The sequence below is a fragment of the Nelumbo nucifera genome, chromosome 5 (assembly GCF_055504915.1).
Source record: "Nelumbo nucifera cultivar China Antique chromosome 5, China Antique-T2T, whole genome shotgun sequence".
NCBI classification, from domain to species: Eukaryota; Viridiplantae; Streptophyta; class Magnoliopsida; order Proteales; family Nelumbonaceae; genus Nelumbo; species Nelumbo nucifera.
In genome coordinates this window covers 20764786-20790393 of record NC_142653.1, presented here as the reverse complement: position 1 = coordinate 20790393, position 25608 = coordinate 20764786, and the positions used below count along the sequence as shown (strand labels likewise).

Here is a 25608-nt window from a genome sequence, read left to right as displayed (position 1 = left end):
GAAGGTATCTCAGTGGGCCTTGGGACTGTAGTACCTGGATCTGGATTCGTAGAAGGAACTGGGGCTGGCCTGGACTGCAGATGACCGAGATCAACCTGCCTACGTTGCCTGTGATAGACTTTCAACTCCTGATCCCTCTGACAACCCTCACAATTACAGCCTTCATCACTCAATGGAATGGGTAAAGGAACAACCTCGGATGAGTTAACCCCACTCTCACTGCGCTCCCCCTGAGGAAAAAGACCCAAATTCTCACTACTCTCCCCCTGAGGAGAAACCTTAGGATAATAGGGTGCCTCCTCAAAGAAGGTGACATCCGTCGAGACAAATCTCCTCCCTAAAACAGGATCATAGCAGCAATAACCCTTTTGAGTTTGTGCATAACCGAGAAAAATGCATTTGGAGGCCTTAGGGTCAAATTTGGAATGATGAGGTCCAAGAAGCTTAACAAAACAGGTACAACCAAAGGTTTTAAGAGGAACAGTAAACAACTCCTCGTCTGGGTATAGAAGGGTAAACGGAAGCTTCATATCAAGAACCCGTGAAGGAACCCGATTAATGAGATACACTGTCGTGAGGATAGCATCACCCCAGAAATGGATAGGCACATTGGAGGTAAACATAATGCTTCTAGCCACCTCCAAAATGTGCCTATTCTTCCTCTCGGCAACCCCATTCTGCTGTGGTGTATGAGGACAAGTGCTCTAGTGAATAACCCCATGATCGAGTAGATACGAGGCCAGTGGCTTGGCAAAGTATTCTTTTGCATTATCAGATCGGAGGACTTTGATTTTATAACCCCAAACTGGGTTAAAGCCATCTGATGAAAGTTTTGGGTCAGAGCGAGAACCTCATCTCGAGAACGCATAAGGTAGACCCAAGAAAAACGGGTATAGTCATCAACAAACAACAGAAAATATCTGTACCCACCCATAGAAGGGATGTGATACGACCCCCAAACTTCGGTATGCACAATATCAAAAGAATTACCACTTCTTTTATTACTCAAGGAATAAGATGTTCTACAATGTTTGGCAAGCTCACAACTCTCACATCTCAAATTTGACATCTCAACAGACTCAAATAAAGTAGGAAACTGACTCTTCAAAGACCGAAAAGATAAATGACCTAACCGATTATGCCAAAGCATAACCGGACTCACAGACTGAGAAACAAAAGACTTCTTATCCATAGGCTCTTTCCAATGAGAACTCTCTCCAAGCAGATAGATCCCATTCGTCTCACGGCCAGTCCCAATCACCTTCCTCGTCTCCAAGTCCTGAAAAACACATCGGTCAGGGAAAAAGGTTACTGAACAGTTCTGATGTTTTGTAATACTACTGACTGAAAGCAAATTAGTATCAAGTTTAGGAACATGCAAGACTGAGGATAAAGAGATAGTATCAGATAACTTGATGTCACCCTTGCCAGAAATGGGAACAAGAGAGCCATCAGCAATGGATACTTTATCTCTACCAGAAGATAAGTGATAAGTAGTGAACAGTGATGGCAAGCTAGTCATATGGTTAGATGCACCTGAGTCTATTACCCAACAATGTTCAGTGTTACTTGGAGCGGAAGCATGGTAAGCTGAGGCCCGAGTACCTGAATGAGCAAATGTTGATGTGGCAGGGGCTGATGGTGACTGAGATGACTGAGCTGAATTCCCAACCCCCTTTTCCAACTGTATTAGGGCAGCCCGAACAGCAGCTAAGGTATCTAGGGGCGTGCCTTTTGTGCCCGACGATGATGCAGAATCAGTATTCACATCCATATGAGCATTACCCCTTTTATTCCTCAGTTTTTCTGGGACTAAATGAGGGTGCAGCTTCCAACATGTATCTTTCGTATGCTTGGGTTTCTTGCAATGTTCACATACTAAATCCTGTTTATCTTCCTTCTTCATGTCCCTTTCTGTATCACCCCCAGACTTAGGTTTAACTGCTGCCAGGGCTGGGGAGAAGGGCTGATGTTGCATCATAACCTTTCTCCTGGTCTCTTCACTATGCACCAGGGAGTAGGCTTGAGATAGGGTCACATTGTCTCTTGTTAGTATCTGCTGTCTCACAATGTCATAATCTGAATTCAGGCCAACCAGAAATTCAAACACCCTATTGGTCTCGACTTGCTTTTTATGGGTCTGTGCATCTTTTGGACTTTCCCACTCAAGAGTCTCCAGATGGTCAATTTCATGCCACAGAGATTTCAAGGTAGAGAAAAAAACAGAGACTGGTTTCTCTCATTGTTTAAGGTTATTCACCTCACACTTCAGTTCATAGGCTCTAGCAACATTAAGGGGTTGGGAGTAGGTCTCTTTCATGACATCCCATATCTCCTTGGCTGTCTTTGCCCACAAGTAATTCCGGTTGATATGTGGCTGCATAGAGTTGCACAGCCATGTCATGACCAAGTAGTTCTCCTGAACCCACTTGGTATACATTGGGTCCTCCTTGGAAGGTTCTTTCACATCTCCCAATAGGTAGCTAAGTTTTCCCCTTCCCCCAATAGCCATCATGGCTGATTGGGTCCATTCCAAGTAATTGGATCCGTCAAATCTCACAGTTGTAATCTGAAACGCAGTCTCAAACATACTACCAGAACTGTTGTTCCCAAAAACACCTTATCCCTGATTTTTGAACTCCATTCTTGGTTAAGAATCAGTAGTTAAGAACTATTAGGGTTACTGCAATAGAAAACAGCACTTAAACAACTTATCACAATCAGAAATCTGTATGAAATCAGTTCAGATCTGATCTGAAACCAATCGGCAATCAGAATATAAGCAGTCCGATAACAGTTCTCACCCCCAAAACAGGCTCGGAAGCCAAAACAGGTCTAAAAACCACTTAGAAAGCAATCTGTAACGCTGAAGCAGAATTAGGATTTTAATCGTAGGGTTAGGAAAACCTTTGTGAGAACATAAACAGTGCTCAGCCGCACCTTCCAAAAGAATTCTCAGTCAAGTCTAGCCGTAGGGTTAATGACAAACCCTAAAAAACTGATCACCTCTGAGAAAAAATAGGAGAGTTCGGCCGCTCCTCCTAGATAGGTCCAACCTATCTTGACTGACAGCAATCTCAAGGGAAAAATAAAGACTTACCCAGAAAACTCTGATTGCTACCTTCAATCGTGGCCTGAACCCTAACCTTCTCTGATTCTTCCTGATTACCAAAACACTCTCCAAGCCTCTACAAGTCTTCGGACAGCTGCTAAACTTTTATGGTAACCTCCAAGAATTAGCCAACGAACAGTCCTTTGTAAGCTTCCAGCCCTAGACAGTTCTCATGTGATCGGCTGGACTAGACTCACATGAGAAACCCTAGATAGGCTCTGATACCAAGTAGTCGATCAAGACTACAGTCAGTCTTGAATTCCAAAAGATTTCGGATTGAGAAAAGTAGAAGAAAGAGGGAGAAGAAAGCAGAAGTACACAAGGGTTTTGAAAGGAGGAACAGATCGAATAAATCTGCCGCTGCCACTCTCTCAATATTTATAGGTTATGTTCACTAAATGTAGGAAAGGGCAGAATTGCCCTTAATGCTTACATGGCAAATAAAACAAATAATAAACTGAAATAACAAGCTGTCTAAGATAACTACCAACTAACACTGACATAACTAACAAAGGTTACATGTGCTGTCATACGAACACAGTGGGGACCACAGCCGTGGGGCCCACATCAGTGTACTCTACATTTAGCGCAAGTAATTATAAGATGCAAATATTTGGAGAATGGAAAGTTTTCTATTTTTTTAGCACAAAAGAAGGTAAACTATCAATTCCATTAATCAGAATCATGTAAAGTAACATGTACAATGAAATGCTATACAAAATGTACCCAGCATAGCCTTACCATCCTGTATACCCTAATCAAGAAGATAAAACATCAAAAAGAAAGTATTTGTTGTGAGGTGTATCTTTGAAGTCCTCCAGAATCAAAACCCATGAGTAAACTGCTCCTAATGCCCTCCTAGTTAACTCCTGCATTGTACATTATTTCCCTTGAAATATTCTTGCATTTCTTTCCATCCATATGCACCAAGATACTGCTGCACGGATAGTCTTCCATAACTTCCAGCCCTTCTTATTCAGCTTCCCGCACCCCACCACCCTTTTAAATGCTCTATAAATGCCCTTGGCTGACACCACCCAATATTTAATAGTTCGGAGAAATAATTGTATAAAATTAATATTGATTCATTTATCCACTTCAAACAAAGTTATAAGTTGTACCATAGTCCCAATTACAGCATCTGTTGCAAGTGTTGCCTTCAATACATCTGTCTGCAAATAGCATAGTCGGTAGTGAGATATCAATTAATGATGAGATTAAAACTTCAGGGTTCAAATCCTAAACTTATTAGCATACCACCACTCATATCTAAAGAATGATAAAGAAACCCTACCCTATAGAAAAGACTAGAGAAGACCAAACCATTCAAAATGCTTCCAATCAATTCACCCATGCAAGAAAAGCTTCTACATTTAAAAAATAAATAAATAAAAAAAAAATCAACAATATACAAGTACTGTTACTAGAGGAAATTTTGGCAAATTCATTCCTAAACAATATCCAAGTACATATTATTTAAATCAAGTAATCAACATGATGAAACAAAAAGAACATTAATGAAGCTCAATATTAAACATCAAAAAATAATTAAAACTAAACAATTGCAAGGGAATGAAATATTGCAAGTCTAAGTTTCTTTAGTACTTTGCCACTTCCCTTTATATTCTCCTAATACATCTTTTGCTACTTTCCTTGTATCATTTTCCATTTCAAGACAAATATCATTAATCTTTCCATCTAAATTCTAATTCCCTTCTATTATCAATTTGTTTCTAAATTGAGCTAGCTTTTCTCCCTCCAGGTTTTCCCACCTAATTCTTGGACACCCATTTTCTTTCCCATTCCCTAATCCCTATTATCAACATGTTTCTAAGTGCTTTTATAAAAATACATTTTTATGTAAAAGTACTTTCATATAATTGCCAAAGTCTTAAGCAGGTTGATAATGAAGGCAGACTTGGCAAATTCCTTAAGGGGTTTGAGGGTGGGAAGGAATGATGTAGTTGTGAGCCACCTTCAGTTTGCAAGTAGTATAGGTGTGTTTTTTTGAAGGTTGTGATGAAGGAAGCTTGAGAAGCCTAAAGAAAATAGTAAATACCTTTGAGAGGGTTTCTAATCTAAAGGTGAATAGGGGAAAAAGTTGTGCTCCAGGACTTAATATGAATGAGAGTGAGGTTCAGGCGCTGGCAGGGATCCTAGGATGTGAGGTTAGAAACTGGCCTTTAGAATGCATTGGACTACCTTTGGGGGGCAACCCGAAAGCTAAGAGTTTCTGAAAACCAGTAATGGAGAGGTTTGCAAAGAAGCTGGCTTTATGGAAAAAGAACTACATTCAATGGGGGGTGGGAGTGGGGGAGGAGAATTACTCTAATCAAATCCACACTGTCCAACTTACCTATATACTACTTGTCTACTTTTCGTCTTCTGGTTAAGGTGGTAAAGCAATTAGACAAATGCATGAGGGACTTCTTATGGGAACCAGGAGATGAGAGGAAAGACCATTTGGTAAAATGGGATCAGGTGTGTAAATCTAAGGACCAAGGGGGATTAGGCATTGGTAATTTGATTCAAAGAAACACAGCATTACCAGGGAAATGGATTTAGAGGTTTCCAATTGAGAGGGATATGTTGTGGCACAGAGTCAATGGAAGTATTCATGATGTTATGGAAAATGGTTGGGATGCAAAAAGTGGCTCACTTTTCTTCTCACTCCCCCTGGAGAGCAATGCATGAGGTACTCCCAACTTTCCTTAATTTTACCCATTTGATGTGGGTTGTGGAAATAAAATCCTGTTTTGGGAATATTTGTGGCTAGGCAAATTCCCCTTGCTCTATTCTCTTTCTACTTACAAATTTGAACCTATCTCAAAGTTTGGTCTTACCTCCCCTTCAGGGTTGAATTGGGATTTTGGATTCAGGAGGGGCTTATGGGATGTTGAATGTGAGGCTCTTGTATTGTTAATTTGTTATTAGCCAAGCTGGACAATATTTTCAATGACTCTCTGCTACAACCTATCCCTCTCAAGTGGAAACTTCTAAATCCATTTGCCTAGTAATGTTATGTTTCTTTGGAGGGCAATCCATGAGGTACTCCCAACTTTTCTTAGTTTTACCCACTTTGATGTGGGTTGTGGAAATAAAATCCTGTTTTGGGGAGATTTGTGGCTTGGTGAATTACCCTTGAAATTGCAATTCCCCTTGCTCTATTCTCTTTCTACTTACAAATTTGAACTTATCTCAAAGTTTGGTCTTACCTCCCTCCCCTTTGGGGTTAAATTAGGATTTTCAATTCAAGTGGGGCTTAAGGGATAATTGAATGTGAGGCTCTTGTATTTTTAATTTTTTATTAGCCAAGCTAGATATATTGTCCTGAATCAAGACTTGGATGACACTAGAATTTGGGCTCCCTCTCCTAATGCCACCTTTTCTTGTGCTTCTTTTTTCAACCTTCTCATTCATTCTGAGTCCTTGGGGTAAAGTTTCCAGTGAAAGAAATTTGGTGCAAACCTATCCCACCCAAAACACAAGCCTTGTTGTAGGAAGTGTTCCTTGAAAAGATCAATACTTGTGATGTGCTGCCAAAAAGAAGGCCTAATTTGTGCCTCTCTCCTCGTGTGTATTATGCAAAACTAGTGATCAGACTATTCCTCATTTACTTATTTCCTCCCTATGTGTTTTATGTTTGGGAGTATTTCTGCTCTCTCTTTGGTTGCAGATGGATTCCCCCTCATGATGTGGTAAGCCTATCTAGTCCCAACTTCCTGAGGCAGTCAGAGAAAAGGGGGAGAATCATGTGGAAGGTAGTAAGGGCAGCAGTTGTCTGGTCTATTTGGGAGCAGTGGATAAAAATAAGATCTGCACATTGGATAAAAATCTTGGACCTCTTCCAATCAGTCTCAGTCATTGATATTGTAAATTCTTGGACAGCAGTGGCACAAACAGGAACAAGGAAGGAAAAGGTGCATGTGAATTGGACTTCACCAGCTGATAGTAAAATAAGATTGAGCTTTGATGGGAGTTTCATGGGTAATCCAGACAGCAGGTTAGGTATAGGGGGTGTATTCAGGAACCATTTGAGTTTGGTGATGGCATTGTACTCCGGGTCAACTGGTAATGGTGACTTAGAGCTAAACTGCTTGCACTGTTGCAAGGACTAAAACTAGTAAATTAGATGGGGACTCCAAGAGCTAGTCGTGGAAGGGGATTCAAAATTGATTACATCTTGGACTAGGAAATTAACTCAGCTCCTTGGATGTGCAGGCATGAATTTAGGGAGATTTTTACCTCTCAAGAGAACTCAATGCTACCTTTAGTTGGGTAAGAACTGCAAACAGAATAGCTGATATATTGGCTAAACAGGGAGTTAATAGACCTCAGTTGTTTTGGGCAGAAGTTAAGCTTATGCCTCTTGGGTCTTGTTAGAATGCTCCAACCTGTTGTATTCTCCCTAATGTTATTTAATGATTAATGAAATTCTTTGCTGATAAAAAAAAAGTACTTTCATATAAAAAGTACTTCTATAAAAATACTCTTTTATCAATAACTGAAATTTCATTAAAGGATAATAAAGAGAGTCTTGACAGTGAGGCCAGCCAGAAATAAGAGAAGGAGAAGAGAAGAGAAGAGAAGAAGAAGAGAGAAAGGAGAGAAGAAGAGAAGAGATTGGCAATGGAACAGTGTTGGCGGCGCCAGCTTTATTATATTATATAGGGCGGCAGAAATAAGAAGGGAAAAGACCCTTGTGCCCCTGCTGTAAGTGAGTACAATAACAGACAAACAGAAATAAAAAAATTTGAAATAAAAAAACGCCTTAACTAGCCAAACAGACCCTAATACAAATAACTAAATTATTTCAACACTCCCCCTCAAGTTGGAGCATAGATGTCAATCATGCCCAACTTGTCACACAGATCATTGTGCCGCACATGATGAAGACCTTCAGTGAAGATATCTACAAGTTGTTCTTCTGAGCTGACATATGGAGTACACACTTCTCCATTTACAAGCTTTTCTCTGATAAAATGTTTGTCCACTTCAATGTGTTTCGTCCTATCGTGCAGGACTGGATTAGCAGCAATATTGATGGCAGCTTTATTGTCATAGTAGAGTGACATAGGATTGCTCACTGCAAAACCCAGTTCACCTAACAGATTTCTTATCCACATGATTTCAGCAACCCCATGAGACATCACTCTATATTCTGCTTCAGCACTAGATCTAGCCACCACACTTTGTTTTTTACTTCTCCATGTAAACAGGTTTCCTCCTACAAAGGCACAATACCTACTGGTAGACTTTCGGTCATCGACTGCTCCTGCCCAATCAGCATCAATATATACTTCCACCTTTAAGTGACCATGTTTCTAGAACAACAAACCAGCTCCGGGAAACTTCTTGAGGTATCTAAGGATCCTCTCTGCAGCTTCAAAGTGAGTTGTCCTAGGATTGTGCATGAACTGACTAAGGACACCCACTGCATAAGCAATATCAGGCCTGGTCATAGACAAATACAAGAGTCTCCCTACGAGTCTCTGGAGCTTTTTCACATCTTTCAAAAATTCTCCCTGACTGTCTCCCAAATGATGATTAGATTCAATGGGTGAGTCAATTGGTTTTACCCCCAACTTGTCTGTATCTTCTAGTAGATCTAGTACATATTTCCGTTGGGAAACAAAGATGCCCTTGTGAGAGCGGTCAACTTCAATTCCAAGGAAATAACATAAGGGGCCTAGATCTTTCACCTCAAATTTAGTGGCTAAGAATTTTTTTAGTCTCCGTATTTCAGCCTCCCAATCTCCTGTGATCACTATGTCATCCGCATACACAATAAGAGCTGCAATTTTCCCTTCACCTCTTTTCACAAATAGAGTGTGATCTGACTGGCATTGTTTGAACCCCATCTGTTGGACTGCTAAATGGAACTTACTAAACCAAGCCCGAGGTGATTGTTTCAACCATATAAAGATTTTTTTAACCTGCACACCTTTTGTTCACTGCCTTGGCACAGAAACCTGGAGGTTGGGTCATGTACACCTCCTCTTCCAAGTCACCATTCAAGAAAGCATTTTTTATGTCCAATTGATGAAGTTCCCAGTCAAGATTTGTTGCCAATGAAAGAAGGATCCTAATAGAGTTCATCTTGGCCACTGGAGCAAAAGTCTCTGCATAGTCCACTCCATATACCTGTGTAAAGCCTCTTGCCACCAGTCTAGCCTTATACCTTTCAACAATTCCATTAGCCTTGTGTTTCACTGTGAACACCCACTTGCAACCCACTGGTTCCTTCCCTTCAGGAAGGTCCACCAACTTCCAAGTGTCATTTTTGTGTAATGCATCAATTTCTTCCTGCATTGCATCTATCCATTCAGGTTTAGATAAAGCTTCGGCCACATTCTTAGGAACGGGGACACTGTCCACAGAAGAGAGGAATGCACGGAATGAAGGTGAAACATGATCATAGGGCACAAAATTAGATATAGGATGATTAGTGGTACAAGATCTAACACCCTTTCTCTTAGCAATAGGAATATCAAGATCATTGATGACAGGTGAATCAACATTTAGAGGAACAGGCATATCAATAGGAGCAAGTGTACCTGGCTGATGAGACGGATCTACCTCTGGTGAATCCGATGATGTTGGTTGCATAGTTTCAGGTTCCACGGCTCTTGAACTCTGTTGGTTTTATAGCGACGATGAAAAACCCGGAATGGAGGAGGATCGGGTAAAGGAGGTAGTTGAGTTTGAGTCGCTTGTTTCTCCTCAACCCTACTCTCCCCCTGAGAGAAATCGAGAAGAAAAGTTGATTCTCAAAGAATGATACATCAATGGAGACATAGTACTTGCGAGAGGTAGGATCATAGCAGCGATACCCCTTTTGAGATAAAGGGTAACCAAGGAAAACACAAGGAATAGCCCGATGATCAAGCTTACCTCGAGTAGGGGACAGGTTATGGACAAAGCAACGACACCCAAAAACACGCATCGGAATGGTCGACAACTGAGCTGTAGGAAACAGAAGCTGATGTGGGGCCTTATACTCTAGCAATCGATACGGCATACGGTTGATGATGTATGTAGCACACAAAACGGCATCCATCCAAAAACGTTTTGGCACGTTCATATGAATTAATAAGCCACGAGCCACTTCAAGAAGGTGACAGTTCTTTCGTTCAGCAATACCATTTTGTTGGGGTGTCCTAGCACAAGAGCTTCGCTGAAGTGACCCACTCAAAGCAAAAAACTCTGTGAGATCACTATGGAAGTATTCCTTCGCATTGTCTGACTGGAAGATATGGATTTCAGTTTGGAACTGAGTGAACACCATGCGTTGAAAGTCTTTTACAATTTTCGGCACTTCATCTCGAGATCGGATAAGGTAAACCCAAGTGTATCTAGAGTAATCATCGATCAAGGTAATAAAGTACTTATATCCAGCCTCAGTGGGTAGAGTAACAGGGCCCCAAACATCAGAATAAACAATATGAAATGGAAATTCAGATCTTTTATTTCTCAAAGGTAAAGAACTTCTACAATGTTTACTCAATTGACATGTCTGACACTGTAACTGACTCATTGACAATGACTCAAACAACTTTGGAAACATAACTTTTAATGACTCAAAAGAAAGATGACCTAGACGACTATGCCATAAATAGGCTTGACTCTCACTTGACAAACTCATGGACTCTGTAGCCACAAGACCAGCTTTATTCTCCAACACATAGAGACCATCCACCATGCTCCCTCTACCAATCGTCTTCCCCGAGACAAATCCTAAAACACACATGAAGACGAAAAAAAAGTGACTGAACAGTTCAATGAGTGAGTCATACTACTAATGGACAACAAATTAATAGGTAGTTTCGGAACATGCAGTACATTAGAAAGGGTAAGGCCGAGTGGGAGAGGTATGGTACCTTGGTCAGCTATGGTAGAGAAGGAACCATCAGCTAGTCTGACCTTATCTCTCCCAGAGAGGAGGTTATATGTCTGAAATAAATTTGACTTACCGGTCATGTGGTTTAAGGCTCCGGAATCAATAACCCAAGGAGAATCAATAGTATGAGATGACACATGGAGGGCAGTGGCAGTGTTACCTGATATAGACGCGAAAGAGGTAGAGGGAGTAGGACCAGAATCCATCTGGCGGAGTCCTACCATACAATTCCAAATGGTCACGAAAGGAGTTGATAATTTCTTCCTTAGGGTCAAAACTGGGATGCCTCTCCTAAGTTACCAATGGACTAGTCTCTGTCGACGCCAAATTAGCTGAGTTATACTTCTTCTGATTCTGTTGGCTTGGTTTCTTGCCTTGATCAGGTGTTGACTTCTTACCCAAATCCTATGCCCATTTAGGTTTTCCATGGAGATCCCAACATGTATCTCTCATGTGTCGTGTCTTCTAGCAGTGAGTGCACCAAAGTTTGCTCTTATCATCTGTTCTTTTCTAAGAGTCACCTTTCTTAAAAGCACCTCCGACATTTGTATCTGAATTTCCCCGAACAGCTAGGGCAACTGACTCCCCCTCTACACAATTCATCACACTTCTTCTACTCTCTTCTGACTGCACTAAGGCATACACCTCCTGAACTAATGGCAAGTCTTTACTACCCAAGATCTGCACCCGAATTGACTCATATGAAGGATTCAGCCCTAGGAGAAAGGCAAAGACCCGCTGCTGAGATACAAGTGACTTATATGCCTTTGCATCTTCATCACACTTCCAATTTACATTCTGGTAGTGATCAAGTTCTTTCCATATCGATGTCAAATCAGAATAGTACATCGAGAGACTCCTCTCCCCCTGCTTGCAAGTAGAGGATTCAGCTTGCAGTTGGTATATCTTGGTGTAATGTCTCTGCTCTGAATAGGTGGACTTTGCTTGTTCCCATATCTCACAAGCAGTTTCAGCCCACATAAAAATCTTCCTTACCTGTGGCAGCATGGAAACCAAGAGCCATGACATCACCATATTATTTTCTTGGTTTCACCTATCATATTCAGCACTTTCGTACTTCAATTCTTTCACTCTCCCATTGATATATCATATTTTCCCCCTAACAGTGATGTAGAATTTTATTCCCCTAGACCATTCAAGGTAGTTCAGACCATCAAAGGGAATAACAGCCATGGGGAAACTCATATCCATTCCGCCTGGAATCTCTGAAGTGGCAGAATTCTCAGACGACATGGTCAAAATAGACAATCAGTCTCAAACACCGGACTTAGGATCCCTCCTTACTCCAAAAAAAAATATGCTCCACACACGTACTCAATCCACACCCACACACTTGGGTTTGAAAACAGTCTGAGCACAAACAGTACCAATTTTAGGACAAAAAAAAGGCAAGATTCGGCAGATTTCAGACCTGTACGGTTTTGACAGTCCCAACCTACCAGCCTTCCAGAATGTCTAAGAACATTAATCAGCAGGAGAGATCCTTAACACTTATAATCAAGCCAAAAAATTGAGATAACAGGTCATCCTTGACCTACAGTCACCTTAACACAGGAACAGAATCACACGATCCCAAAACACAAGAGGTATAAGCCTCACAAAGGTCTGACAGCATTCAGCAGCCCAGATTCATTTGGTTTTCACTTGGTACACGACCAAGGAGGGTAAAGAAGAGAAAAAGGAAGGACTGTACCAGTTGTAGATCTGTTTTCTTCGGCCCAGATTCAGATCTCTGTTCCGCCCAGATTCAGCTCTCTATTCCGCCCAGATTCAGCAAGTTGGAGAAGGAAGGAAGCTTGTTCGATCTGTTCTCTCAATCAGTATTCCTGCTCTGATACCATCTTGACAGTGAGGCCGGCCAGAAATAAGAGAAGGAAAAGAGAAGAGAAGAAGAGAGAAAGGGGAGAAGAAGAGAAGAGATTGGCAATGGAACAGTGTTGGCGGCGCCAGCTTTATTATATTATATAGGGCGGCAGAAATAAGAAGGGAAACGGCCCTTGTGCCCCTGCTGTAAGTGAGTACAATAACAGACATAACAGAAATAAAAAAATGCCTTAACTAGCCAAACAGACCCTAACACAAATAATTAAATTATTTCAACAGAGAGTATACAATACAATCAGAGAAGGGAGAGATAAGCTCTCTTAACTCTCCCCAAGAAAGTCAATTTACAGCATAGCCCAAAAAAGATGATCTCTTCCCACCCCTTGTTTAGCCAATGCATCTGCAAAAGAATTAGCATCTCTTTTCACCCATTGCAATCTAATCTCCATGCCACATGCCATCCATTTGAATCTCTTTTTCTCATTAACATAATTCCACCAACCCAACTCCTCTTGTAGCCATCCAATCACTAGCTTTGAATCACCTTCTATAATCAATTTCCGAATGTTCAATTCCTTGGCCCTTATAACACCTTCAATTACAGGCTTACAACCAATATTTCAACCCTCAATGAATCACCAACACCAATTGGACCTGAAAAGAAAGCAAGCCTTCATCCTTCCTGAAAACCACTCCAATGCCAGAGGGACCGGAGTTTCCTTCATTACTGCCATCAAAGTTCCTCTTAATGAATCCACCAGTTGGCGGGGAATTACATTTTGTAGATGACATCATCTTGTTTTGTGACAGGGAGGAAGGGGAATTAAGAAACTTAAAGAGTCTAGTGCTTCAATTTGAAAGGAAGTCCAATCTTATAGTGAACTGGGGAAAAAGTTGTGTGGCAGGGCTCAATCTAGGGGGAGAGGAGGTGGATTCCCTAGCTAGGATTTTGGGGTGTGAAGTGGGGGGTTGGCCTTTATAATATTTGGGGCTACCACTGCAAGGGAACCCAATGGTTGAGAGTTTTTGGTACCCTGTAATTGAAAGATTCTCCAAGAGGTTAGCAAATTGGAAGAGGAATTACATCTCTTTAGGGGGTAGGATAACCTTAATCAAGTCAACCTTAGCCAACCTACCAATTTATTTCCTGTCTACCTTTAGAGTGCCAATGAAAGTAGCTAACCGGTTAGAGAAGATAATGAGGGATTTCTTGTGGGAACCAAGGGATACTAAGAATGACCACTTAGTGAAGTGGGAGGTGGTTTCTAGGAGTAGGGATGATGGAGGCCTTGGGTTAGGAAATATAAGATTAAGAAACATGGCTTTGTTGGGGAAATGGATTTGGAGACTACCGATGGAACTGAACAGACTTTGGTCTAAAGTGATTGTCAGTATTCATGGATTGGCAGATAACGGCTAGGATGCAAGACTCGACCCTGGGGCTTCTCAGTGTTCTCCTTGGAAAGCTATTCAAGGTATTTTGCCTCTTATGCTTCCTTATTTCAAATACGATGTCTGCGCTGGAAATAAAGTCTTGTTTTGGGAAGATGTTTGGGTTGGTGAAAACTCCCTTAGAGATAGATTTCCTTCTATTTACTCCCTGTCTGAAAACAAAAGAAAAGTGATCTCTTCAGTGTTTGTTGATAACTCCTGAGATTTGGGCTTGAGAAGAGGTCTAAGGGATTCTAAAATGGGGATGGTTGATGATTTGATTACTCAGTTAGGGGAAGTCTTTCTTGATCAATCCTGTAGAGATAACAGAATTTGGAAACCTTCCCCTTTTGGTTTTTTCAATTGCTCTTCTTTCTATAACATTTTGCTTCAGACCTCTAACCTTGTAGGGAACTTTCCTTCAAAGGAGGTGTGGGGTAGCCCTGTACCCCCTAAAATTCAGGCCTTTTGTTGGGAAGTGGTACTCCAAAAAATCAACACCTTGGATTTATTGTAGAAAAAGAGGCCAAATATATGCCTCTCCCCCATGTTTGTTGCCTCTGTTTGGGTTCTGGTGAGAATTTCACATTTACTAATCTCATGTCCCTTTGTGTTCTTTATTTGGTCTTGGTTCTCTTCTCTCTTTGGCTGCAAGTGGACTCCCTCCTCAAGCATGGTGAACCTCTTTGATCCAACTTTTTACAAGCAACCAACGGTTCGTGGAAGGATTATGTGGAGAGCCACTAGAGTTGTTGTATTGTGGTCAGTGTGGGTAGAAAGAAACAATAGGATCTTCAAAGGCAGATGTAGATCCAAGGAAGAGATTGTGGAAGGAATAACTATTAAGGCTATCCATTGGTTGAAATCCTGTGATCTTTTCAAGGATTTCTCAGTTGAAGACATTTATAGAAGTTGGGGTATTGTGGCATCTACTACTACTTCCAAAGATATGATACAGGAAGTTTGGTCCCCACCAGCACAAAAAGGTGAAACTGAACTTTGATGGAAGCTCTAATAGGTAATCCAGGCCCATCTGGTATAGGAGGTGTTTTCAGAGATGATGAAGGCAATATTATGGCTTTGTTTTAAGGTCCAATAGGAGTTGGAGATTCCTTAAGAGCGGAAATCTTGGCACTACATCAAGGTGTAAAACTGGCCAAACAGTTGGGGCTACAACAGATTGAGATAGAGGGAGATTCCAAGTTGGTAATTGGGTGGATGCAATCAGAGCAGCTGGGAATTTGGCAATATAGACACCTGATAAGGGAAATTCTTAGCATAACAAGGGAGGTGGGTGTTTGGTTCAACAGGGTAAGGAGATCAGCAAATGGTTTTGCTGACGCCCTAGCAAAACAAGGGACTGTAAGGGAGAGTCTTTTTTGGGCAATGTTGTAATGTTTGATGTTTATTGGATCAACCTTTTCTAATAAGAGTTGAATTTTGTATTTCAAGTCAATTTATCTCTAATGAAAGTTATCGTTTCTGATAAAAAAAAAAAGTGTTTTCTTGAAGAGAGAAGGAAGAGAGGAAGAGAAGTAGAAAAGAAAATATTTTGAGAAGTAAGAGAGCTATATTCTGGCTGCCCCCTTCACTTGTTATTTATAATAAAAAATATAACAGTATGAATAGGATTAGGATTCAAAAACATAATAAGATTTGGACTGTTGTGGTCCCCACTACCTATCTAAATCCTAACATAACACAACTATCCTAAAATAATCACAAAAATCATCCAATCTTCAACACTCCCCCTCAAGTTGGGAGTAGATGCCACACATTCCCAACTTGCGTAAATCATGTTCAAGTTTGTTCTTTGCAACTCCTTTAGTGAGAACATCAGCCAACTGTGACTCTGAAGAAACATAAGGCAAGCAAACTTCTCCGGTGGTTACCCTCTCCCTTATGAAGTGCCTATCAACTTCAATGTGTTTTGTTCTGTCATGCTGGATTGGATTATGGGCAATGTTGATTGCAGCCTGATTGTCACAGTACAGCATCATAGGCTCCTCTGCTTTCACCCCAATCTCACTCAATAGAGATCTAACCCAAAGTAGTTTTAAGACACCATGGGCCATGGATCTATACTCAGCCTCTACATTTGACCTAGCCACAACCGGTTGCTTCTTGCTTTTCCAAGAGATCAAGTTTCCACCTACGAAGGTGCATACTCCTGATGTAGATCTCCTGTCATCTAAACACCCTACCTAGTCTGCATCTGTATAGGATTCCAGTTTCAGATTTTCATGGTTTGAGAAAAGGATGCCTCTACCAAGGTGCTTCTTTAGGTATGCAAGTATTCTCTCAATAGCTTCCTAGTATTGAACCCAAGGTGCATGCATATACTGATTCACAATACTGACGGCATAGGAAATATCTGATCGTGTCATACACAAATACACCAGTCAACCTACCATTCTCTAATATCTCCCCACATCTTTTACCAACTCTCCATCCACAACATTAATTCTATGGTTTGGATCAATAGGAGTGTCATTTGGTTTGGTTCCTAACTTCTCAGTTTCCCGTAGTAGATCAAGAACATCCTTTCTCTGAGAAATGAAAACCTCATGCTTGGATCTTGCAACCTCAATTCCCAAGAGGTATTTGAGCTCACCAAGATCTTTGATCTCAAATTCTTGCAACAATAGCCTTTTGAGAGCATTAATCTCTTCCAAATCATTTCTTGTAACCACTATATCATCCACATATACAATCAGAATTGACACTAGAGTGTCTCTCCTCTCCACAAAGAGGGTGTGATCAGACTGGGTTTGTGTGTACCCAAAACGGATAAGTGCCCCTCTGGACCTGTCAAACCAAGCCCTAGGTGATTGTTTCAAGCGATACAATGATTTTTTGAGTTTGCACACCTTTCCTCTACCAATATTTTTATAAAAGCCTGTTGGAATGTCCAAATATACCTCCTCCTGCAAATCACCATTGAGGAATACATTTTTAACATCAAGTTGAAACAGAGGCCATGAGTTGATTGCTGCAAGAGATAACAGAATACGAACTGAACTCATCTTAGCTATTGGTGCAAAATTTTCCAAATAATCAATGCCATATGTCTATCTGTCTGAGTATACCTTTTTGCTACCAACCTTGCCTTGTACTTCTCTATCCTTCCATCACCCTTATACTTCACAGTGAACACCCATCTACATCCGACTGTTTTCTTGTCTGGAGGAAGATCAACTATTTCCCAAGTTTGGTTCTTAACCAAGGTTTCCATTTCTTCTTGCATAGTTGTTTTCCACTCAGGTTTGGAAAGAGCATCAGTAACATTCCTGGGTATAGACACAGAATCCAATGAATAAAGAAAAGCTCGGTAGGAGGGTGATAAAGCACTATAGAAAAGATGGTGTGAAATGCAATGGGTTGTACATTTTCTCTTCCCTTTGCGAAGAGCAATGGAAAGATCAAGATCAGTGGGATCAGGTGCAACAATAGTGTTAGGTACAGGAACATTATCATTAGAAGAAATGACATGCTCAGGCTCAAGGGGAATACCTGGAACTGCATCTGTGGAATCTGGAGCTTCAGAAGGACTGGTGGAGAGTGGTGTGGGTTGTGGATGTATGGAGTCAACCATCATCTATCGGTGCCACTTAGGTATAGAAACTGATGAAGGTGTTGCTGATGGGGATGTTGGTGGAGGCACAAAGGAAACAGGAAAAGGAACAGACTGTAAGTTCTCCTCCCCAACACTCTCCCCCTAAGGAGAACCACTTGAAAAGTAGAAGGTAGATTCAAAAAATGTAACATCCATAGTGACAAATCTACTCCTCGACACAGGGTCATAACAACAATACCCCTTTTGGTTCTGAGCATACCCAAGGAAAATACATTTCTTGGCCTTAGGATCCAATTTCTTGTGATTGGGGCCAAGAATGTGAACAAAGGACACAACCGAAAACCCTCAAAGGAATGTGAAACATCTCTGCATCTGGAAAAAGAAGGCTGAATGGAGGAACACGGTTAATCAAGTGCACAATTTTAAGAACTACATCTCCCCAAAAACGGATAGGAACTAAAACACATACAATAAGACTTCTTGCCACTTCCACAATGTGCCTATTTTTTCTTTCTGCTACTCCATTCTGTTGCGGTGTATGCGCTCTAATGAATTATACATTGCTCCAAAAAGTATGTTGTCAAGTCCTTCTCAAAATACTCTCTAGCATTATCCGATCTGAAAGCCTTAGTTCTTACTCCAAATTGTGTGAAAACCATTTGATAGAATTGTCGGACCAAGTTAGGGACCTCATCGCGGGATCTCATCAAATATATCCAAGAATACCGTGTGTAATCATCTACAAATAGGAGAATATAACGGTAGCCAGTCATGCAAGGAATATGATACGGTCCCCATACATCAGTGTAAACAATATTAAAAGCAAACACACTTCTTTTATCACTTGGTTTAAAAGAATGTCTACAATGTTTTCCCAACTGACAACTCTCACACTCCAAGGTAGATAACTGAACAAACTCAAATAACTTTGGAAGAATAAATTTTAAAGAACTAAAAGAAAGATGCCCCAGCCGATTATGCCAGAGCATAACCTGACTCACTAATTCTAATCTACTACTGTTGTTGCAATTAACATGATGACTCTGATATCTCGGAATCTCATCCAGAAGATAGACTCCATTCACCTCACGGCCACTCCCAATCATCTTCTTTGACTCCAGATCCTGCAAAACACAATTACCAAGAAGGAAAGTCACTGAACAATTCAGATTTTTTTTCAAAGAACTAACTGAAAGTTAGTATGAAGTTTAGGGACATGTAAGACAGAGGATAAAGTAATATCATTGGTCACTCTAACTGTTCCCTTCCCAACAATGGGAATATGAAAACCATCTATTGTAAAGACTCTGTCTCTACCAGAGCACAATTGATAAGAACTGGAGAGGGTAAGGGCATTAATCATGTGCTCAGATGCTCCTGAGTCTATAATCCAGGGAGGTTCGTCCTTACCTGAAGTGGATGCAAGGTTTGCAGTTGCATATGAGCTACCTGTATGTGCCAAAGAGGTGGTGTAGTTGGCTCCTACACTCTGTTGTCCGTCCGGAAGGCTAGAACTAGTTGCATCTTTTTCTCATGAGCTGTCCAAACCTTTCCAGTTCTGTTCTCACAACTACTACTGCAATGGATTCCCAATCAATTTGGGAAAGAGGGGCCGAAGAGTCTCCTGTAGTGGCCACATTCGCATTTCCCTTCTTTTTCTTGATTCGAGCAGGCATAAGTTGTGGATGGAGTTTCCAACAAGTATCTCTGGTATGCTTAGGCTTCTTACAGTAATCACACACCAAGTCCTTCTTATCCTCCCCCCTAGTCTCACTGCTCCCTCTATCTCCATTCGGTTTAGGCTTGGATGTACTAACCATGGCCGACTGGTCAATCCCACGCTGTCTCAACATGACATTCCTCCTATTTTCCTCTCCAGAAACAAAGGCATAGGCTTGAGAGAGTGTCACACTCTTCCTAGAGAGGATATACTGTCTTGCAATGTCGAATTCAGGGTTCAGCCCTGCCAAGAACTCAAAAACCCTATTTTTTTCTACCAATTTCTGATAGGTTGCTGCATCATTGACACTTTCCCATATCACAATTTCTTAGTGGTCTATTTCCTGCCATAGGGTTTTCAGCATGGAGAAATACATAGCAAGAGGTTTATCTCCATGTTTTATACTAATCACCTGATCTCTTAGTTGATAAACTTTGATTACATTTTGTTTCTGAGAATAGGTTTCGGTTGCTCCATCCCAAATCTCTTTAGCAATATTAGCCCACAAATTTTTTTTCCAATGTGAGGTAGCATAGAATTACATAGCCAAGACATCACCATGTAATTCTCTTGTACCCAGCGAGAGGAATCTATATCTGGTTTCCTTTCCTCCCCAGTGATGTACCCTAACTTTCCACGGGCACCAATAGCCATCTTGGCAGATTGTGCCCATTCTAAATAGTTTGTTCCATCCAGTTTTACTGTAGTAATAATTCCAAACCCAAAAATATCATTACCACTTCCAACACCCAGTCCCATGGTACCGGTGGATTTCAGCTCGGTATTCCAATTCTCCATCTTACTTCAAACAGTTTAATAGACTGAAAGAAGAAAGTTGAGAGCTTCCAAGAACAATTTTAAGAAACACGTATAGAAACAAACCCTTCCAAGAAAAGAAAAACCCTAACCGGAGAGAAAACTCGTTGTTTCATTGTTTATATCTTATTTGTCACTTATTATCAAATATCAACAAAGTTATAGTTACCAATCAAAAAATAATAATGTTGCAGAAAGGGGCAAAGAAACAATTAGTAAATTTAAAGCGAAGAGTTGATAAAAATAAAATAGATTGTTTCCAAAACACTACACTCTAAAGGAACATGTAAACATTCACTTATGAAGAACAAAAAAATTGAAGTCTCAAAGCTAAAGAAAAATTGAAAAAAATAAAATAAAATTCACAAACTACTGGAAATTACAAGAAGTTGGGCAGCCACCTTGAACACTGATATAGTTATGCAAGACAAGCAAGGTCCAATGACTATAATATTTGTTTTGGGGTTTAGGGGTTTAAGAAGGAAGTAGGGGAGATTTTAGGATAGGTTTCAAGGCTAAAATAAGGATATCATCCAGTCTACAAACGTTCTTGGGCTTGCAGTCAGCAAACTGAAGAATTCTTCATTATTCAAAGTAAGTTCACCATTGTTTTATATATCACAATCTAGATGTGATTTTGGCTATTTTTAGTAATTTTGTTTGTGATTAATTTAATTTCAAAGATCTAATTTAATGATTTTCTTCTATAGATCTAAATATTTAATTATAATATTTTTAATGATATTGTTATTTTGAATTCGTATTGTTTGAAAGATTCTTTCTTTTGTTCTTTGAGTTGTTTCAAATCTTGTCTTTTCTTTTTAAATGGTTAATTGAATCACCTTTAAATTATGCATTGTATTTGAATATAGAAAATCATGAGAAAAACAAAATGTAGATAGACATAGTTGTGATAATAATAAAAGTTATGTGAATTAGGTAGGATGTGCCCTGATAACCTAATTTGTAATTTCGATGTATGATATTATTTGCTAACAAGGAAATGAGGAGCAATAATTGAAGTAATCACCACGAGGGTGTTGCAATGAGTGAAGTCTTTTAAGCTATCTGAAGATATTTCCACAACAACTTTGCTGAACAACTGGAAGGAAGTGGCTTGGTCAGCTCCTAACAAGAGTGTTCTTCATCCATTGTGGACTGTTCCAACTCCCGTTTCAAGCTAAACTTTGATGGCAGAAGTGAAGGAACCCCGGCCCTTCAAGCCTTGGAGGGTTATTTAAGAATCAGGTGAGCAAGATTATTGCTATGTTCTCAGGTCCAATTGGGGAAGGAGACTCTCTCCGAGCTGAAACCCTAGCTGTTTTGGAAGGTGTCAAAAGACTAAGGAGCTCAACTTAAGGAGGTTAGTTATTGAGGGAAACTCGAAATTGGTAATAGATTGGCAACAAAAAGAGAAGAGATAGCACGTGGAGTTACACATAAATGAGAAAAGGATCATCAAATGGTTGATTTGAGATATGACAGTGAGGTTACAATGGGTAAAGAGGTGTGCTAATTCCTTTGCAGTTGCACTAGCCAAACAAGGGGTGGGAAGGAATCAATTGTTCTGGGCTTACATGTAATATTTTAATTTTGGGGGGAGTTAAGAGAGTTTATCTCCCCCTGCCTTTGTACCTACCTTTCTTTTTTCATTAATGAAATGCTTCTGTTACTGATCAAAAAAAAAATGTATGATATTCTTTCAGGTGGCTTTTGCTATGTAGGAAATTATTTACTGGGAAAATAGATATTTTTCAGTAAAATGGTATTAATATTTTCTCAGTATAATCATTTTCCCCTGAACCACCTCTTCCCCAGGCAGCATACAAGCAATGTAGGATGTTCAAATAGTTGACCATGTAATACAAATTGCCAGAAAAAATAAAGCATATATCTGATAACAGTACATAACTCCAAGGGCAAATAAGAAATATAACAACCTCAAACCAGTTATTCAAAACCTTAGATGCTGGGGATAAGAGAAGATCCATGAAATCCCTGCCAGAATAATTTTTAAAGCATGTTAAAAATGCAAAGAGACTAGAAAGTTAATGAAGTATATTTTTCACCATGTTTCACAGGTCAGATTTTTCCCTGATTGATAACAACATTATAGAGAACATAATGGGGAAAAAGGAACTCATTAAGTGATCCACATAGTTGGGATAAGCATGATGCTACCTCAGTTATAGCTAAAAAGATATGAGGATCAATAAAAGATATTCAAAATGGGAGAAAATCTACCAGTTGAAAGGAAAGGGAGGCAAGCCAGGGTGAAAAAAAAGTTACTGGGTCGATTTGTTTTTCACCCAATAATATAGCAAAAAGGAACAGATAGGTAAAACTTTTGTAACTAAAATAATGAAGACTTACACCATGTCTTTTTGCCAGAGGAAGATAGCCCGTCGGAAACAATGAGCCCAAAATATTGATTTTTGTAATTTGTCCCTCATCCGATCAGTGAAGGACAGAACCTTGTGTGAAACTTCAGGTGTTGGTGAATCCAAAAGATAATCCATGAAACTACAGAACCTTTGTAGCTGATTCTCATATCTGCATGTTAGAAAATCACTTATAAGATGAACAACATAAAGTAACAAGTCAAGGATGTGGAGACTATGAACAAAGTATCTAGATATTAACCCAGAGAAAAATGGACTTATAAACCAAAGATCAACATCTTCAAGAGTACCTAAACAAGAACAATCATGATCAATTATAGACTATGAGCGATAGTGATCAAAATTAAAAACTCAAAATATTAAGTATGTAAATATGTTTTATAGTTGTGAATTTTGCCTTCAACTTCATGATGCAATTGTTGGATATTTACTTTTACTATTCCTTCTTATCACCTTCTGTTGTTTAATTTCAAACATAATTTCTTGGACAAAATTTTAACAAGACTCTCCATGGGTTCTTCGATATGAGAACTTGAATATTGTCTTCAATACCAATTTCATGATATTACAACATTTCCTCCAACAATACCATAGCTTTGGTTCAAGAGTGTTCCTGCCATTTGGAAAGTGAAAAGAGTATTATCCTTAGCTACTCCTTTTTCCTTGTAAGTATGGGCAAACACTACGGGAAGAAGAATATAGGAACATGTTGATTACAAGTTACAGAGAAAATAGTATGGAGCGTTTGATCATAGTCTGGAGAGACTTCAACCTATCACCTTATATAAGACCATATCCTTCCTCTATGCCCTACAATTTTCGCTTGAACAGTCTGGCAATATAACTTCTGATTATTACTTCTGCCAGACTAGGTTCTGGTTGGTTTTGAACACAGTTCAATAGAGAGAATTACTGTTTTGTACGATGTTTAGCTCTGGCATGCCAAGGTAGTGATGAACTCAGTTCGACTTCACGAATGGGATGGCAAAACAACGAACAAAAGGTGTCGATTATCTACGGAGCGAGACTACTATCGGAAAAGTCGGACTACCTCGGGTATGCTTCGGCATCCTGTTTGGAGAACTTAGAAATCTCGGAATGATTAAGTTCTGCGTCAGGTCCCAAAAGAAGGTAACGTCCATCGAGACATGGTGTGAACGACGAAGGATTCCTCTTCAGCAATTTCAAGCCATGCCTTCCCAACTCAAGTTCCCTTTCAAAACCAGAAAATAAAATAGCATTTATGAATTTGTAGTGAAAGGATAGAGATGTAGAGAAAGGATAGACACGAAGGAATAAAGATACAGACCTTATAACGGAGGGGCGAAGTAGGCTCTGGAGATAACTACATCGGGAGAACTTGAAGCCAGGGACAAGCTCCTCAGTGACGGCTGCACCCCCAATGAGGTGGCGCCGCTCGAGAACGGCCACAGACAGGCCAGAGCGAGCAAGGTATGCAGCCGCAGTCAAGCCATTGTGACCTCCGCCGATGATCAGGGCGTCCCATTTCTTCCCCTTGGATGTAAACGCCGCGGGGGCGCTGGTGCTGGTGCTGGTGCTGGTGCTGAAGATCCTTCGCCACATGCTCGGTTTCTCTCACTCTCCCGTCTTCCCGTTGCAGAGCTCACTGCAACAAATTCTGCAACTTGGGTTTATTGAATTCCGGTTTTGTTTTGGGCTTTCAGGTCTTATTTTACTTCATTTGCTCTACACTCTACAGTCAAATAAAATACGGAAAAGTACGGATTGCAGATTGCTGAATTCCACAACAAACCTATAAACATTAAAAAATGTCAAATACTAATTTTTCTATGCATCAATGCCTGCCCTGCCAATCAATTCCAAATGGGGATTTTGATATTTTGAATGTTTATAATTTATAGTAGAATTCAGAAATCTGTATTGAGCATATTTATATTTTTCGTTTATTATATTTTATTTATTATGAATGAGATGATTTTTCAAACTATTTGTTATTCTTTGAATATTACGAAAAACTAATTGTTCTTTTCAATTAATCTGCGGTGCAAGTAAATGAATTTATTTTATTTTGTGATGGAGGGTTCATTAAATAAGTTTCTAGTAATTTGCTGTTGTCTGTAATAATAGATTGGGTTTTTGTGCAAGTTCAGTTGGTCCTTCTATTTTGTTCTCGAGGTATAGTTGAGGTGGCGGAATTAAGGGCTAAAATGTTAAGGATGTAAAAGTTTAAAGTTAGTTCGGTTTTATCGATGTTTTGATGTTGCGTAAATCAAAATTGATGTAAAATTCTGGTTTAGATTTGTCACTGTTTAAATGTACTGGAATTTTATATTGTAAATCGATGCAAAATCTCGTTAAAAGTAAAGTTTTACATCGATTATTGATGCAAATACTACATTGATAAAAATTGATATAAAAACTCGATGCTTTTCAAAACACAATGGTAACATTTTTACGTTCGGTGTAAAACCTCATTGATGTACTTTTACATCGTTGATGTTTTACATCGCCTCCAAATACAACCTTAGACTTTCTTTCGGTTGTTACTAGCTTGACTTCTACATCATCTTTAATTCTTTGGTATTTTGAAATATACTTGATGAAGGAAGATTTGGCCCGACCTCGTAATCACTCAACACGTGGCAAAGGCAACAGCTCGGCACAACAGTATGCCCGAGGCGCGAGCTCCGAAAGGAGGAACCAGCGGTCCGAACTCCCTACAAGGAGCCCGAACTCCCCGCAAGGAGCCCGAGCTCTCCCTTAGGCCCCGAGCCTTACAAACACAAAGGGTAACAACCCGAACTGGCCTGCCCCATGTTAGTT

The 25608-nt window shown here is 40.0% G+C and overlaps 1 protein-coding gene across 12 annotated transcripts in view; it reads right to left on the bottom strand.

The window, feature by feature from the left end:
• Positions 1-24660, bottom strand: part of LOC104595684 (FAD/NAD(P)-binding oxidoreductase family protein) — a 62236-nt gene extending 37576 nt beyond the window's left edge. For 4 of the 12 annotated variants that reach the window (XR_016076131.1, XM_088887386.1, XM_088887388.1 and 1 more), the window contains exons 1-6: positions 24113-24658; positions 23855-24016; positions 22775-22954; positions 22342-22399; positions 18867-18989; positions 4234-4284 (exon numbers count right to left, since the gene is read on the bottom strand). Coding sequence is in view for 11 of the 12 variants with exons in the window: in XM_088887386.1 (XP_088743512.1) it covers positions 4234-4284; positions 18867-18989; positions 22342-22399; positions 22775-22954; positions 23855-24016; positions 24113-24387 (849 nt within the window). In the remaining variant the exon portion in view is untranslated. Of the gene's footprint in view, positions 1-4233; positions 4285-18866; positions 18990-22341; positions 22400-22774; positions 22955-23854; positions 24017-24112 lie in introns of all 12 variants that reach the window. The other 8 variants (XM_088887383.1, XM_088887385.1, XM_088887387.1 and 5 more) reach the window with 5 other exon arrangements.
• Between the last annotated feature and the right edge of the window lie 948 nt (positions 24661-25608).